Here is an 18,014-nt window from a genome sequence, read left to right as displayed (position 1 = left end):
TGGATGTATGTTTGCAGTACGCGCATTGTTAGTGGTTGTTTTATATCAAGAATCCATGTTCTGTATTATACAGCGTGCTATGTGTACCATGTTGTTGGCGGGCATAATACATAAGACTTGAAGCAAGCTAACATCGTCTCTGTTTCCTTTGTCTTATATTTTCCCCATATTAGGGGCATAACACCATCAGTTCTGTTGAATTTTACACTGCTGCAAACAGCGCAGTAACTCGCTGCTAACAACACATAAGTGAGGAGATAACATGTTCGTCAAGAGATTATCACACTGATTATAGTTCACTGATAATATGTCATTGAACTAGATAGTGTAACACAAGAGAAGCAGAGTTTATCACATTCCAAGATATTTCACCTCTTTTTTTAATGGTCTAATAGCATTTATAAAACGGACAAGTCAAATCAAGCAATCTGATTGGTTCTTAGCCGTGATATACTGAGCGTATACCACGGGTAGAATTGTAAGTTACTTTTCACAACAAGTCAGTATCCCTCCGCGTCTGAGAAAAACAGTATACCCTTGGGCTGTGCTTTTCATACTGGAACAAGAAAGCAGCGGAGAAGTAACGGGGCAGAAGCTGGGCAGAATCCCGCCTTTTTGACGCAGCGGTCCAGACATAGACATCAAACGGCAAAACATATTCAGTGTGCAGTTCCTTTGGCATTAGGGCAGGGATATCTAGATACTTTTGAAGGTTTAACATAATGAATTGTGCTACTTTTAAAGCAAGCAACGATGTTTTCAAATCTGTAATCAAAGAGGTCCGCAAAAACGCTATCGACCAATCAGATTGCTTGATTTGACTTGTCAGTTTTATAAATATATTTAAATTTCTTCCGTTACGAAACAAACTTACAAAGCATAAAATGGAAACATTTAAGATTAACTTCGACCTCCGGGGGGGTCTTACTATAGTATGTAGGAGTGGATTGAGCAGTTCCTATCTCCAGAAAAAAAAGCACCTAAACTACAACATGCAGAGCTACGTGAAGAGCAGGTAGACCAACTGGAAAAGTAGCACCATTCAAAAGCTTTCTGATGCGGGTCTTGAAACAAAGCAGAGAAATTATGACCGTTAGTGGCCACAGGTGCGAAAGCTCTCTCCAGAGCTACTGGAAGCCCAATCTCGGGGACCGGAGAAAGTGGAGCAATATTCTCGCCACGCCAAGCAACAGCCTCGAACAACCTCAACCTATACAAGTGACCACGTAAGCCATGCTACTGATGCTGGACAGTTTTTCAGTGGCTGCACAATAAACAGCAACATACACATTAATGTAAATAAACAGCCAAATAATGGATCAACGCTCTCTGTCTAATATGTTCGCTTGCTGTTAGTGTTGTTGCATAGCAACCACTTTGCACTATGTTTTGTGCAGAAGGCAACGGAGGGACTATTTTATTTTGAACATCATTATTTACTAATAAAAACTATTTAAATTAGAGTGTGTATTTTTCTTTCATATTGCCACACTTGGTAACCGTTTTATAAAAGCAATAGCTCACTTCAGGCCGTGATATTGCTTAACTATAAACTATGTTTTAAAGTCCATTTTAATGTTTCATATGAAGGTAACCTTTCAACTAAAATGTGAATGAAGAGGAAGGTAAACAAATAATTACTTTATTTAATCTGATAGTTTATTGCTAGCACTTCTTTTGTGAATTATATTTATTTAATTGTATCTGATTTTATGTCACACAAATAGGTTAGTGTCTAAAGGACATTACCAGAATGAACTCCACACTATATCATTCTTCAACATTTACAAAAATGCTTTAAAAAATCTGTTCTCTCTGAAGTTGAGTTTACCGACCATTTTCAAAAGGAAAACTCCCAAGGTGCTATCATCTCCACCCCCCTCACAAAGGCAGATTTTCTAGAAGATGAAAAGAGAAATTAAACCTTTTGATATTTCACTCACGAAAGAGCGTGTAATTGTTAATTTTATCTTGAAGTAAGTTAAAAAGAAATCTGGTTCCAAAGCACATGGAAACTGCAAACCTGCTGGAGGTCACGCTGACACATTCACTATATGAGGACCAAAGCAGTCATCCATAATAAGCTGTGAAGAAAGAGCTGAAATGATGAAGACCGGATGTGTTTGGTTCTGATTGAGAAAGATCAAGTCTGTTATAAGCTTGGCAGAAACAGCAGAGCGTGACAGGAACAGAACGTGCTGCATTTACCCTCAGTATCGTGCTGTCGAAAAGCCCTCCTGTACAACAACATCACAATGAAAAAGCAGGTTAAGAAAGGTTTCATTTAAAACCATTTAACCAAACCATTTAAAATGCATAACTTCCATAAATTCTCATTTCAGTTTACCTAAAAACACTGTAGCTGACTGGTTTTCAGCACACACTAACCTGGTAGGATGGACCACATCATAGGCTGTAAAATATATAATGAGGATATTTTAGGAGATGAGGTTCAACTTCCAAAATCAGTAAAAAAATTCAACAAAAAACCTCCTACCCCTGTTGAAATGAATGCCATTATGCATTCACAAAACAGTCCAAAAATGTAAAAGCCAAAAAAGTCCCTAGAAAGCTACAAGGATTTAAAAAATAGAATGTACTTGAATTAAGCACACATCCATTTAAAACTCCAGCTGGACTGATCATCAGTCTGACACCATTAACAATCTCTAAATATGTTAAATGGAAGTATTAAATAAATCAATCTTTCCTAATAAGACTGTCAGTCATTTTTCTTGTGTGAAAAATGATTCTTATTTAAAAGTGGCAAGCCTAAACTGTGTAAAAACCCCACAAAACAGGCAAATAACAACAATGTTAATAAATTAAAACTCTTTATTTGACATATCACAGACTCACATCCATACAAGCTTATCCTACAGGAAAAATTCTAAAATAAAATAAGTATTTGTGAAATGTTAACTACCTGATTTGTGTTGATTTGTTAAATCACTAGTCTTAGGGATTGGCAGGTTTGGAGTCTACATTGGTAACCCTGACAACAGGCCAGAGGCCCTAATCCAGCTCAGTCCTTTTGGCAATCAAAGGTTACTTAAGTGTTTTTGTTCATAAATACAGATATATTCTTAACATATGCAAACTCACAGCTCTGGAGTGAAACACTCATAAATTGCAACATTTTCAGGGGATCAAAGCTAAACAATGTACTCCATGTAATACTCCACTTTACGTTTTATTTAAACGCTCCGAAGAAACTTGAGAATAATGAGTCATCGTCCCGCATGTCTCCAAAGGGGTTTTGCCCACCTGAAATACAGACAAGAATGCATTAGACCTAAATCAAGCAGCTAAATTAGTCAAGATAATATAAAAAAGCCTGTATACTTCATGAATAGTCACTATGTATTGACTGACCTGATATGGCCGGTCCTCTCTGATGCTCGGGGCCCTCAAGGACCCCGGGCCCTCCGGAGCGGGTCACCGTCGTCTCTTCTTTGCCTTGGCTGTCTCTGACTGTTCGCCTCTCCTCTACAGTCTGACAGACGGCAACACAGTAAGAGACATTCATTGGAATTCACAACAAAGTGGTGAAATAAAAAGAGAGGATGAAGCTAAATATATAAAATAGTCATAGGGAAGTTTGTAATAAATACCTCCCTTTTCAGGGTTTGAGCATATTTTAAAGATAAGAGCGATAATATTGAGAATTTAAAATGTTTTCGTATCATTCATTACATGCATACATCAGGAGAACATTTTTCTCTCACCCCATCAGGTTTCACCACCTTGGTGATGGCGACTGACTGGAAGAATGAGCGGGCTCTGGGTTGGTTGGGTGCCTGACCAGCAGGTGGCGTCAGAATCTGATCCAAGCCCCGAGAGGATACTGCAGAGTCCAGATCTGGAAGGGAAGGATGGGAACAGATAATCAGTCTGAACACGAATCATAAACTTCATTTGTTTTTCTATAGGATTAAACGTAAAAACCGCACCTCTGTCTTCTTTGTGCTCCTCTGGAGTTCTCTGTGGGCCTCCTTTCCAAATATCATTAAACTATAAAGAAGAGAAGTTAATACATAACAGTAACACTGCATGTTGCCACAGAAAAAAAGCATTGATGGCAAAATGGAAGTATGTACACTGAACAAAAATATAAACGCAACACTTTTGTTTTTGCTCCCATTTTTCATGAGATGAACTCAAAGATCTAAAACATTTTCTATATACACAAAATAACCATTTCTCTCAAATATTGTTCACAAATCTGAACAAATCTGTGATAGTGAGCACTTCTCCTTTGCCGAGATAATCCATCCCACCTCACAGGTGTGGCATATCAAGATGCTGATTAGACAGCATGATTATTGCACAGGTGTGCCTTAGGCTGGCCAAAATAAAAGGACACTCTGAAACATGCATTTCTGCTTTATTGGGGGGGTCTGGGGGGGTCCGAAAACCAGTCAGTATCTGGTGTGAGGGTTAGGATTAGGGTTCGGGTAATATTGTGAATCGAGTGGCCTGTGTTCATCGTCCATAACATAGGCCTGCCCATACCATAACCCCACCACCACCATGGGCCACTCGATTCACAACATTACCCTAACTAGGGATGGCAGTTTGACACTGAAGCTTCGAACGGAGCTTCAACCCTGGACTTCCTATTCCATAGAAGCAGTGCTTCGAAGCTTGCTTCAAATCACGTGACATGTGACGTCCGAACCAGCAACTGCTTCATTTCCTGAATGAATCAACTCACTGGTTCGCCGTCCAATCAGGTGATTCAATGCACTGCCTCGTCTCGATTCTGACAGGTGACAGGTTGAAACAGTTTCAAATTTGAGCGCTTCAACACTTTATAACCGCTCTAAACAATGCGCAATGTGTGGGTTGTTGTCGTAGTTTGCATTGTTGCTGTTGAGTTGTTGTTGGCATTGCATTGGATCATTATAGCAAACCAGGAAGAAAAATAGGTCGTTCTGGCTCGTGAAACACTTCGAAATGTGGAGAAGTTGTGAATAAAAAGACAATGAGTAATATAAAAACACTTTGATGGTCTGAGGAATTGATAGCCCAGTGGATAGAGCCGGCGGCCAGGATGAGGCGATATCCTCCGCGCAGCTGGTTCAAAGCTCGGAAAAGTTAAGCTTTTAATCATTGCTTTTCAACTTTAATACTTTAATAACTGATAAAAGGCCCTCTCCTCCCAAAAAAATGTCCAGCACTCTCTAGTCTATTCTCAATAACCCAATACACACTATTATCAATCTTTAATTGCAAATAGAACATGATATTCAGTCTTAGTGTGTGTGTATCGAATATTTTTCAAGGCAAAGATACGTTAAACCCACTGCAGCCTTGCACTTCGCCAGGAGAGGTCGCTGTAACTGAAGCTTCGAGAAATGAACCTATTTCCGACACAATTGTCCAAGTGGTTCGATGCTTCATTCAAAGCTTAATTTTGCCATCACTAACCCTAACCCTCACACCAGATACTGACTGGTTTTCGGACCCCCCCAGACCCCCCCCAATAAAGCAAAACTGCACGTTTCAGAGTGGCCTTTTATTGTGGCCAGCCTAAGGCACACCTATGCAATAATCATGCTGTCTAATCAGCATCTTGATATGCCACACCTGTGAGGTGGGATGGATTATCTCGGCAAAGGAGAAGTGCTCACTATCACAGATTTTTTCAGATTTGTGAACAATATTTGAGAGAAATGGTTATTTTGTGTATATAGAAAATGTTTTAGATCTTTGAGTTCATCTCATGAAAAATGGGAGCAAAAACAAAAGTGTTGCGTTTATATTTTTGTTCAGTGTATCTTAAATCACCTTTGAAAAAGGGGTCCAGCCATGAAATTGCGAGCTTGGGAATTCTGGTGAATCATAAGAAGGATGGCCATCGTGTCTGGGCTCAGTTTGGGGTCCCTGTGGCTCTTTGTTGGGAGATCTGAGCATGAAGTCTCTCAGGGGGTTCCCACCAAACCCCCCCGCACCTCTTTCAGCTCTGTCCTGAGGTGGTGATGGCGGCAGGATTCTGGGAACACCTGGAACATAAGGGAAACACAGACTAAATCTACAATGGAGAATTGCTTTAGACTCATTCTCACAAAAAATACTAATTTTGACCATTGTTAAACATAAAACAAAAAATAAATACAAATAAAAAAACATGTAAAAAACGTTTGTACGTGTTACCATACTATTCTATATTAGTGAGTCACTTCTTGAACTCATCTAAGCACATAGCATTATTTTTAACCTCGACTCAAATCCGGTTACTTAGCTCACAAGCTAAGTAACCGGATTTGAGTCGAGGTTAAAAATAATGCTATGTGCTTAGAAGAGTTCAAGAAGTGACTCATTGCGTCTTTAAGTGAATGTGTTTTAACATCCTGTCTTGATGTATTATGAAAGGTTTTAATTTATAATTTGTAATAGCACAAGCAAACCTAATTAGTTCCTTTTCTTCTCTATACTGAGATGAGTGGTTAAGTACTGGATCACATGGCAGCCTTCATACCAAAGTGTCCAGAGCCCGGCTGCCCGTCCCAGCCGCCCAGGTGGGAGAATATCTCCTCCATCTCCCTGAGGACCTGGCCGAACATGGGGGGCTCCTGGATCCTCATCCCGTCGGGGCCCACGCTGAAGCCAAACCTCAAGGCACTGTCGAAGGGGTCCTGCTGGTCCCCTCGGAAGCCATCATTGTATCCATCTTCTTCATCATCATCGTCGTCGTCGTCATGAGTCATAGCATCGAAGAAGGGGTCCCTGATGCATTACAGCAAGTCAAATAGATGAGTATTCTTGACATGGACACCATTTAGCTTTTGTATTGCTAACAACCATTTAGTGTAATGTCAGCTGAGTGTAATCAGCTATTATGATCACGTTTAATATCATTTTAGTTTATGTTCTAGTAAACACAAGCCATGTCACACGATTGAATGCTCTTAGTTTATCAATGACAGTTTGTCTATACCTTTATGTAATATGAGTCTTCTTAATGTGTTAGTCGACATGACACCACGCGACTGATGCATTGTATTGTACAACTGATTTGTACTATGATGCTTTAATATGTCTAAACCATCTTTTTAAATAATTGCAATGACACAACACATTCACTTTTCAATGCCTAGAAGATCTTCAGCTATTATCCTAGATTCACTTGCAAATGATATACACTCCTTTCTTATTCTAATGACATGCGTGAATAAACTAACAAATAATTGATTGCGTTAATAGACTTTGACGTACTCAATCGTATTAATCCGGAGGTCACTCTAAATAAAACAGCCACCATGCTAGCCGAGGGACCCCTGTGGTCAGCCTGGCAGGGAAACACTAAAGCTCTTTAACTAAGGAATAGCGTGCGACGCAGGTACCAAGCTGCACCAAGTTAGCGAACTCCTGTTAGCTTAGCTTAGAGTACAGCTGCGTCCTGAATATGACTCAATACACTTACCTTCGGCCACGATAATGGCCTCCAGGTACTCCGAAGAACCCGCGAAATAAGTCAAAAACACTCATTTAACTCCAGCTTTAGTTTTAAAAATAAATCATAACTAAACACAATTCCAACAGCAGATAAGACACGACAACCCGAGTTGTCAACAGTATCGTAAAGTGTTCTAGATACTTCAGAATGACGTAATCAGTCGTAATGCTACGTTACCGTAAGTTATAGAAGGCAAGTGCACTCAAAAACTGCACACTCGTCTCGGGAGCCTCAATATGATGTCAACAAGGATGCTAAATGCGAAACTCTTGCTTGAGTTTCTCATGTTTGAAATAGAGGTTGGGAGGAATTAAATAATCAAAATGGTTCATCAATGTTGACCATAATGAAAAGTTAACTTTACTTAAGTACTTAATTTTTACGCTACGTTACATTAGGCCAAGTTTTAAATGTTAAATATTGCTGCATTTTAATACCATGCAAAATATTTGATCATCAACACCTTAACATATTTTAAACAAAACAATGTATGCATGACTTGGCCTCTAATAAAGTATTACTACTCTAATACAATTTAGTTTGATGTTAATAATAAACGTAACCCAAGCACTGCCGGTTGGTTGAAGTCCGCTGAAGTGTTTACATGTTTTCCCTAGCAACCGCGTTCCATCACCAAGCGACCAGGAAATGCGCCCGTCACAAATTAATTGCAATATAATGTTCATTTGTTTTAATGATGTTCTAAAAACAAAAAAAAGAGAAAAAAGAAAACACAGCTGACCCCTTTTCAGCTGTTTGAATAATAAGTCACCCAAAATTCAGTGCTAAAAATAGAACTACATACATTCCAAGAACTTTCTGCCTAGTGAATTCTAATCGTTACAGTCTATGCAGTAACTAGAACGTGTTCATTAAATGTACTGGATTGAAAAATCTAAAGTTTCCAATACATTTGTTGAAAAGAAAAGTTGTGCTTTAACTTTCCACCAAGTCTGATAAGGTCATGCCTTAGCTGAAACAGGACCTTATGGCACTTTCCTATCCATCAGGACCAGCAGCATGGCTGTATGTTTACATTAAAGAATAGCCTACATACAGACACTGTAAGGATTAGTAAATGGCAAGATTGCAATGTATTCAGATGGCATCTTAAATAACTAACAAGACCAATCTGATAAGCAACTAGCTGTCATTCACATACTAATAAAAAAAAAAAGGTTATTTAGATTTGAAATTATGCATAGGCCTACACACTATAACAAAAAAGACACAATGCAAATGTCTGGAGAAGTGTAATTTGGCCCTGCTGATCCCTAGTCTGTTACATAACTCAGACACCAACCCCCCAGTCCGAGTCAGAGGCTGTTTGTCAATGTCGAGAAAACCTGCTGCAGCAGAGCCACTATTTCAAGTATACTACGTCATCAAGTGGTGCCGAAGGACTGTTTAAATGCATGTTAAAGTTAAATGCCCAGCATTCGGCACCACTCGATGGCATAGTATACTTGAAATAGTGGCTGTGCAGCAGGTATACTCGAGATTGAGAAACGGCCAGATAGTTTCAGTTGTGCCAAACACTTGATGGGACAGCTCGTTTGTCATTTCCTTGTTCCCCTGATATCAAGTGTCAGCGAATTTACCGTTTCATCCATCAGATTCAACACACACAAACACACAAAACTGTTGGAAGAAGAGATGCTGCTACATTTACAAGCCACATGAGAAACAAATAGTTTCTTAAAAGACATTCACATCCAAAATGATGAAAATGTATTCTTGTTTATTTACTTAATATTTATACAAAATAAAAAATATATATGGAACGAAAAGCTAACAAATCTGCAAGGATTTGAGAAGGAAAAGGAGAAAGCCATTGAACAAACAGGGACTACAGTACTTGTGTTTTTTTTATATATGTACAAGACAAGTTCATCCATTTAAATTGTTTTTAAAACGCACAGTACAAAAAGAAAAAAATAAATCACTGACAAAAAACCCATAGTACAATTCTGTCCATCAGTATTCAATGCTGCAGGTTTCCTTACAATAGGGGACAGGTGGTGAAGCAGGGAGGAGGTGGGGGGCCTCAGAAAACTAAATAAAATTAAACGCACTGGAAGGCAGGTTGGGTGTGTATTGGCCTTGGAAATCATTCAAAAACTCTTGCAGAATAGGTGAGGCCTTAATGCAACATCTTTATCATTCATGGGAACAATTATTGTACAAGTGTGGGATAATGAAAAATGCTGTGCTAGGGAAAAAACAAAGCACAGTACACAACCATGGCCCCCGTGTGTACAAACATGCACGCAGTCACATGACGAACACACTTTCCTCACAGTCAGAGCCAGTGAGTTCGCTTATATGTCTTTATATATAATATATCTATATTTGGTAAAAAATAAACTTCACAACTCTACCAATTTAGAGAATTGTTATTTTTTTTCAAACTTAAAATGACAAAAAAAACATTTAACAGCAATCAAGCTAATTTTTGTGTTTGGACATTTTGTTTTGTGAGGGAGGGGAAACGTTTCCACGAAAGTTAAAGAGTGGGGATTTGAGGGTGAGAAATACAAAACCAGCCTGTCCCCCCACCTTCAGATATTACTTCATTCCTCCCCATCTGCAAGAAAAAAAGGGGAGCGGGAAGACTACAAAACAAAAAAACAGACCATACAGGAAACATTCATTCTTTTAGAAAACAGTTCTATGTTACATACAAGTCAGAGAAAAAAAGAGGGCGGGCTGGGGGTTTAACACGATACAAATTCCCAACACTCAATATTTCACCTCTTGAGGGTGCATTTCTATAACCATTTAGCTTTGATCTCCCCTCTCTTCTAAGCCCTTCCTGCCCCCCCCACCCGTCCATGCATCGTTACAGTGCTCGTCCTCTCGGCACAGCACCTCCTGACCGCAGGCAGAGCGCAGGAGTGCTGGGCCAAGAGACGGGGGCGGGATCTCTGCAGGAGGAAGAGGGAGTTTATATGTGGAGACCGTCTGCGGAAGGAGTGATGAGCCCCCTTCTAACTTCTGTTAACAGCGTGGGGGCCCGACAGTAGATGTTAGTTGGCCCCCCAGTTGTAGGTGTTGTATGCCGACTTGTTGATCTGAGACTTCTGCTGAAGGGAGGCGTTCTGGCTGCGCTGTCCAGTGCCGCTCTGTGGGAAGAGGAAAGAGTTGATGTGAGCTGTCCATCAATGCCATGTTTTAACTCAAGTATTTAGTTGCCAAGCGACAGGACAAACATAAATACACTTAATGATTAATCTGAAAATAGACCACTTTAAAATGGGATTGCAAACGTTGGCCTGGACATTACCTACAAGGCATGAAAATAAAAGCACAGGCTACAGTGTTTCCACTAGGATTAGCTTTGTGTCTAAACAATCAAACAGTCATTCTACCACCACACAAAATTCTGTTCTCGAATGCAATCACTGAACAATTTCCATCTTATTCATCAGTTATGTTTGTAAAACTCCGCGAGCCCTCCTTAAACCACATCAACATAAATTAGATCAATCGCATAGAACTTATTAAACAAGCTGTTAGCCTGCTTCTCCAGATATTTCTTACTTCCATAACAATGGTTTTCCTTTTAAAAACAAATGCTGACTGGTGTGTTGCCACTGCATGCCAAATTCAAAACAGCACACAAGGCTAAATGATGATGAATAAAAACACGAGTAACCTGTGAGTTCATATCATCTCTGATCATTATAAACAAAAGAAACCAGAACTAAAAGCTGATTAAGTTTCTTTATTTCTTGATTCCTAACCTGAACTATAGGTGTGAAATCAAGCTGCATCAACAGATGGAGAAAAACACAACAACAGTGGCCTTTCCTGTACCTGTCCGTCCTGCTGCAGGTGGTGGTGAAGAATCTGAGAGTGGGGTTGTTGGTGAGGGGCCAGGATGTGCATGAAGGGGGCCGGGGCGTAGGCAGTGGCAGCCGGGGGGTTGATGGGACCCCCGCTCCCCAGAGCTGACGGCAGGCTGAACGAAGCTGCTGGCGTGCCAGCGTGGAAACCCTGCTTATCGAACGACTGCAGGGGGAAGAGAGACCAAGACATGACATCTTTGTTTAATTCAAACTGCATGGGGGGGGGGGGTTAAATATTTAAATATTTATGATCTGTAATTACCTGAGTCTTTGTGTAAACGGACCCTGAAATGTCTGGTACCCCCGTGTTGCTTGATGTCACAGAGACTCCTGCAGACACAGAGGAGACAAGTGTGTGTATTGTTATTTGTGTTGAATAAATGCTACAGGCCCAAGCCAAGCTGCGTGGCCCTGCTGCCCACCTGCTCATTACAATTCCTGGATTAGACCCAAAGTGAAAAACAACAGCGGGTCACTTAAGGTGGGCTGACCTTTAAGGTGGATCAGTTATTCTCACAGGTCTTTTGTTATTCATTTAAATGTCAGGAAGAGCCCAGGAATAAAAAAGGAAAAGTCATATTTAAGTTGTGAAGGCAACTGATTGTATTTGATGAGCACACAATATCTCAGGCCACTGAATCGAAATCCTTTTGTCGTAGAATTTGTGCCATCTGCAAAAATACTGTCGTTCAAAGAACCAATATAATATTGTATCGGGATGAAACTTGTAATTTACATCTCCAAGTGTGTAAAAGCTACAGCGTGCAGTGTGATGCGTGTTCTTCTTTATAGCAGTAATTTGTGATCTGTGTATAGAATGGTAAATATGAGCGGTTCCCGTCAATAATACAAATAAAATGATCTAAACACTTAATATAACATTGTTGAAAAAAGTGCAAAAACAAATAAGGCTCAATGAATGAATTATTATTCCTAAGTGAACAAGAAAACTAATGTGTAAAATTGACAGACAATTTCTTTACAGGAACACTTACTATAATTCAAGTTTCTGAGAAAGAAAATCTTACATAGAATCTTGGGAAATTTCAAGTATACACATCTATGTCAGCAAAGGTTCATAGATGTTGTGAGAAGAATTTCCTTAAATTGAGGAGTACGGTAAAGGATATAAAAAGGGATGAGATGAAGAGAGGTGAGAAAGAGCATATCAGTATCATAAATCATATCGGCAACAATATTCAAATTCTTAGTGTGTGGTTGTTTAGCATGGCTTCAATCAGACATGAAAGTTGCAGAAAGAGCCACAATGCTAATGAGATGTTTGGCATTTAAAGCCAAAGATGGTGAAACATCATATTAAGGAAAAGTGATTTGAGATATACTCCAGAGCTGTTACTAGGTACAAGAGAAAAAAAAACACATGAAAGTCTCATTTGTCAGAGAAATAACACAATCCAAAGATTATAGAAGATATACTGATCAATCCCTTGACAACCTTTCACAAGGCAACCCGGTTTTCATTTAGGTACCGTTCTATGTGAAGAACGAAATCATCATGAATGTGCACAGCAGAGATGCGCAAGTCGAACCAAAACCGACTAAGCTTGTAAAATAATAACACGTGTGTGCGTGTGTTTCCGTAAGCAGCTCCACCCACAGGACAGTGAGCTGGATTCTCTGGAGACGAACATACCAGCAATGGCAACATGAGTGAAGAGCAAGCGGCAAAGATGGAAAATGGGACAGCATCAACCAGGGCAACTCATCAGTTTATGGCAGCCACTGTTCTCGTGCCCTGCCACATTTTTGACTCTAATCCTTATAATAACATAGCATACATGTCCAAAATGTAAAAACCAGATGGGGTTGATGACAAGTTGCCCTGGAAGAGAACAGGGAACGGACAGAACGGCAGACACGGCTTTTAAGAGAGGCAGGTTGCATTGGACTGTCTAACAGCGGATGTAGTGTGACGGGTCTTCCTACAGACGCAGCTCATCAGCGATGAGGCAAAGGACTGAGAGCAAAGAAGGGGAGGAGGATGGTTGGTGACACAAGAGGGAGACGGGGGGGGAAAGGTTTTGTTTCCCTTTTGCTTTGGCATGTGGCGGCACTCACCGACTCCCGGCCCGCTGACAGAGCTGGCTGGCTTGTTTTGTGCAGAAGCGGCAGCGGCAGTGCCGTATCCGCCCTTACAGAAATCCCCACTCCCTGAAGCCTGGCCCACATCCTCATAGCCTGCAACAGTCAGATACACAGCCACAGCCCACAGCGTTAGACACACCAGGCAGCGGGAGCCGACCTGCCTCAAATAGCATTTGCAAATAATTCAAAGTTTAAAACTGTGTACCAGATGGACAGGTTTCACAAAATTGTGACAATACAGATTGTGTCAAGTCCTTAAGGAAACGCTCTCGATACTTTATCATCTGAACTTTGACACCAAATGCATTGTCCTATGTGGCTAAATCTGTCCATCTGGAACATCATGAATGTCAGAATCATCGCCGACATAATATGCAAATGCTATTTGACCCAAGGAGGTGGGGGAAGTGAGGGGGCAGGCAGGGTGTGTGTGGGAGGGGGGGTGGAGAGCTTGAGTTGGGTGATGGCAGAAAGCAGCAGATGGTGCACAAATGTGACCAGAGGTAGATATTGAGTGATGAACTATGAAAGTAAAATAAATCACCATGGAAAAAAGCAAAACAAGCAAAAGATACCAGAATGCCTAAAAAATATGAATAAATGGGTTAAGAAGAAATTTGGGAGGATGATGGTTGTGCCGTTAGTTAATGAGTTGTGTATGTATGAATGTGTGGGAGGGAGGTGGTGTGTGTTATGGAAGGTGAAGCCTTGGCGCAAATGACAACTTTCTGCAATGAGCAAAGCAAGCTATGGAAGGCAGCAGGAGACCGATAATGTCGACCTCTGGTATTTAAACTGCCAGCCAGGTGCCTCTGTTCAAGCCCAACCTATCCTTTCCCATTCAGTTTAAATGGCAGACATGTTTTCGAAATACTGAGACTTCTTTCGTGTGTAAAGGCAATGAAAACTGGGTACCAGACGCAATTCCTAATCGGACAAAATTAAACCTCTACATTAATACTAAAACATGTTTGTCAACAAGTGAGAGTCAGCATGCAAGAATGCGTTTAGAACTACAGGCAGATACCTTCCCGACATATTACAAGAGTGTTTACACAAGCATCATGTTTATGCTTGTAGAGGCTGCAGAGCTCAAATAAAATATGCAGTCCACATTGAGGCGAAATCAATGGGCTCATTGTGAGTAACAGCACAGATTTATTGGTATGCAAGTGTATAGAGTAGGACTTGCATGACACCTGTAAACATGCAGCTTCTGTATCGTTTAGTGCCTCACCAGTGCTGTATCCATGGGAACCATAACCACTAGCCTGCTGGAAAGGTGCGGCTGACGCGTTGACGCCGACATTCACACCGTGCTGCTTTGACGAGGTAGGAGCCACCTGGACAAAAACAAAACCATGTAAAGTCATCGAGTGGTAACCAAATGGGGTAACCAAAGTTTGTCTTGGGGACTCGTGAAAATGCAGCTTTCTTCTCGTTCAGGCTCAGGAAGTACTCCGACAAAATGGATTCTAATACAGCACCATCAAAGGAAAGGCGCTAAAACTATCTCTTCCAATAGTGCAAACATCAAATTTGACTTGACGGTTTGCTCCTGTCTAAACAAACAGAGATGTTCCTGATGTTATGATGATGCTTCTGATCCTAAATAAAATAGAATTAAAACAGTGAGAGAAATGCTGAATTGATAAGTGGCTTACAATTTTAAGCTCAGTCGTCCATTCACACAAACATTAATATGCCAATGATTGCTTAGCTGCCAAGCAAAGGTCAGTAATTGAAGGCAACCAGTCAGCTAGCTTTTGGAAAGCAAGGTTTTTCCTCACCGGAAACACAGCAGGTCCGTACTGGAAGGTGTTGGGCAGGCCTGGCAGGCCGGTGTAGTACGGGAGGCTCGTGTAGCTGTAGCCGGGCGGCAGCGCTGGGTTGAGGAAGGACTGCTGCGCGGTGTGATGCGCCTGCGTCTGGTTCTGTTGTGTCTGCGCTAATGTGGTGGCTGGGGAAGGAGACGATGCATCACCTCGACCAAACTTTGATAAGTCACCTGCAAATACAGAATGGGATGTTTGTGTGTGAGTACAAACGTCTACATGAGATAAAACACAATACATTACTAGCAAACAATGAAAAGGAGATATGAAAGAAGGAAATCCTCAACTGCTGGCCTGTTTTGAGGTGCCATTTCTACGGGAAGTTGAAACATTAAGGCCTTGAGGGAACAACCAAAGCTTATCATCTCTAAAGATTGTTAATTTATTTATTGGCATTATACGGTTTCTAGTCAATTTGGAAAACCTTAAATATATACAGTTCTCAAGTTAATCAAACTGCCAGGCCAGGCTTGGATTCTACCAGCAAGCAAAAAAGGCTCTTCATTTATTGTGAGGATAATCATTCAATTCCAACGGTCCCTTCATCACCAAACAAAAAGCGGCTTCAACAAGCAGCTAACTGTGGAGAAGACACAGTGAGCTTAGCTTTTAATAGACAATTGTGAGATGGCTCACCAGAGTAAGGGTTGTTAGTCAAGTTGCCGTCTCGGCCAGTCAGTGCTGCTGTGGGAGTTGCAAAGGGTGCAATGCTATAATAGTCCTGGGGAGAGAAAAACATTGTTTGTTTTTTGAATACCGGACATGCAGCAATAAAGCATGGCTTGTGAATAATGTTTTTATTGCAGGAGTTGTTTTCTTTTACAAAAAAACAAAACTCACCAGCGGTATTCTTGCCTGCAGCATTTGTAGGTCATCGTAGCCGTACACCTGAGGCTGAGACACAGCAAGAAAAGTGTTACTTTATAAACTATATAACAAACTCTAGTAAGTGCAGATAAAAAGCTCAGTTTGTATAAACAGTGAGTCTATCAGGGACTCACAGGGTAGGCGTGCAGTAGTCCAGGGGCCATGATGTAAGGGTTGGGCAGCAGAGGGGGCACTCCAGGGGGCAGGTTTGGAGGAGCTTTCCCTGCATGGACAAATCATGTAAAACACAAGCAATGCATTACTTGGCATTACAAACTTATTCTTAGATCTATTACACATTCATTTATTACACACACCGGCAAATAAAGAAATGAAAGTACAGTACATTTACGAATTCACTAAATATACAACTAGTTTTTAATTGGCAAGGAGAGATCCGTTTCAACACATTTCTCCCTGAGATGCATCAGTAAATGACAACACCGCAATATACCGCTTGATAAACGATGCACTGGCAGAGGGAGCAGAAAGGAAAACACATCAAATGTGTTTGAGAGAGAGGGACAGGCGTTGGGAACAAACAAACAAGAGCGAGATGAGTCAGAAGAATGGAAACCCTGCCAGTGACTGAGAGGAAATGGAAACAAATTGATCCAGCTTGAATTCTTATAAAAAAATTGAACAACAAGTAGGCCGGTCGCGATAATAAATAAATTGCCTTATCGTACGATTAATAAAAATGAACTCGATAACTTTTCTGACCTCGATACATTTCCGTTTACATGCGTGTTTGTTTACATAAGGATGTGACCAGCATTTTAGCCAGACGCACTGTGTCTGCCGGCCCGGCGCGCTGTGAGGGGCGGGGCTCACACACAGCCAGGTCAGGACACTCCGCTTGAAACAGCGTAGCAGCCAAATTAATAATATAGAGACAAGCAGGAGACAACGTGTGACTTACTCGCGGGGAATTTGAAGTTATATTGGTTGCAAAACCTAATTCCACATCTCTGGTGTGGGTATATGTTGGATTTAAGCCAAATCAACGAGGCGAACCTACGGATTTGAATAAGCCAGGCGGTATGTCGCATTTGTTTTAAAAAGGTAGCAACAAAAGCTAGCAATACGGCCAACCTTAAACTGCATCTGAAACAAAACCACCCCATTCCGTTTTCCCAGCTGGGAGCAAACACGGCAGCTGGAGATGGAGAGCCCACACCTTCCCGACAGTTTGCAATCAAAGATACAAACATGTTGGTGCTCCTTGCTCGAACAGATTTGATTGATACAGATTTGGATATGGCCTGTTGAGGCATCTGGGTCTTTGTATGGACAGTGGACTGTACACTTGACTGTTGTTTTAAGGAGGTTTTTTTTGCTTGTGAGACAATGTGTGCTCATATTTATTTATTTATTTATTTATTTATTTATTTATTTATTTATTTATTAGGGATGCCAGAAACTGACCATGATCAAATTCGAAAATCGGACGGCCCTGGCGGGGTCGGTTTTGTAGCAGCGCAGGCTGCGCAGAGTGCAGCCTGCGCTGCTGGCTTCCTCCAAGTTTACTGTAAAACAAACTGGTTGTGTGACCAATGGCCATTTACAATTATTAATACTATTACTATTATTAGCATTAGTCTATATTTTGGTTGAAACTAAGCCAGGAAAAAAAAGAAAAACATAAATAATAATAAAAAAATATATGTAAATAAAATCGAATTTTAAAAAATAATTTTTGATTATGGAGACTGTAAAGAATATTTGAAAAATTGCTGGCATCCCATATATATATATATATATATATATATATATATATATATATATATATATATATATAGGTTATAATTAAATTAATTTGTATATTTATTATATATAATTTATATATTTTAATATTATTTCACATTTCATTTGCACTGTTGAATGTTCAAT

At 40.5% G+C, this 18,014-nt stretch overlaps 2 protein-coding genes across 9 annotated transcripts in view; both read right to left on the bottom strand.

The window, feature by feature from the left end:
• Nucleotides 1-2,817: 2,817 nt before the first annotated feature.
• On the bottom strand, nt 2,818-7,619 carry hax1 (HCLS1 associated protein X-1). Its single transcript, XM_079654730.1, has 7 exons — nt 7,430-7,619; nt 6,485-6,732; nt 5,794-6,008; nt 3,954-4,014; nt 3,729-3,862; nt 3,376-3,496; nt 2,818-3,267 (listed from the first exon to the last, which is right to left on the bottom strand). The coding sequence occupies exons 1-7, from the start codon at nt 7,492-7,494 to the stop codon at nt 3,194-3,196; spliced, it is 918 nt and encodes a 305-aa protein (XP_079510856.1). The 5' UTR covers nt 7,495-7,619; the 3' UTR covers nt 2,818-3,193.
• A 1,693-nt stretch (nt 7,620-9,312) lies between these two features.
• Nucleotides 9,313-18,014, bottom strand: part of ubap2l (ubiquitin associated protein 2-like) — a 36,406-nt gene continuing 27,704 nt past the window's right edge. For 6 of the 8 annotated variants that reach the window (XM_079654720.1, XM_079654723.1, XM_079654719.1 and 3 more), the window contains 9 exons: nt 16,256-16,344; nt 16,095-16,148; nt 15,891-15,975; nt 15,210-15,427; nt 14,657-14,762; nt 13,393-13,512; nt 11,576-11,643; nt 11,282-11,476; nt 9,313-10,587 (listed from right to left, as the gene is read on the bottom strand). In XM_079654720.1, the coding sequence (XP_079510846.1) occupies nt 10,492-10,587; nt 11,282-11,476; nt 11,576-11,643; nt 13,393-13,512; nt 14,657-14,762; nt 15,210-15,427; nt 15,891-15,975; nt 16,095-16,148; nt 16,256-16,344 (1,031 nt within the window). In that variant the 3' untranslated portion in view covers nt 9,313-10,491. The remainder of the gene's footprint in view (nt 10,588-11,281; nt 11,477-11,575; nt 11,644-13,392; nt 13,513-14,656; nt 14,763-15,209; nt 15,428-15,890; nt 15,976-16,094; nt 16,149-16,255; nt 16,345-18,014) is intronic. The other 2 variants (XM_079654725.1, XM_079654726.1) reach the window with 1 other exon arrangement.

The sequence above is a fragment of the Notothenia rossii genome (assembly GCF_949606895.1).
Source record: "Notothenia rossii genome assembly, chromosome: 10".
Lineage (NCBI taxonomy): Eukaryota > Metazoa > Chordata > Actinopteri > Perciformes > Nototheniidae > Notothenia > Notothenia rossii.
The sequence above is the reverse complement of the archived record's forward strand: the minus strand, read 5'-3'. Positions and strand labels throughout refer to the sequence as shown.

Bases quoted from the DNA above. Each gene is read 5' to 3' on its own strand.
- hax1 (XM_079654730.1), bottom strand. From the start codon at position 7,494: ATGAGTGTTTTTGACTTATTTCGCGGGTTCTTCGGAGTACCTGGAGGC. The intron at 4,015-5,793 runs GTGATTTAAGAT...TCTTCTTTATAG, and splicing joins GCTGGACCCCTTTTTCAAAG to TTTAATGATATTTGGAAAGG. The intron at 3,497-3,728 runs GTGAGAGAAAAA...GCCGTCTGTCAG, and splicing joins AGGTGGTGAAACCTGATGGG to ACTGTAGAGGAGAGGCGAAC.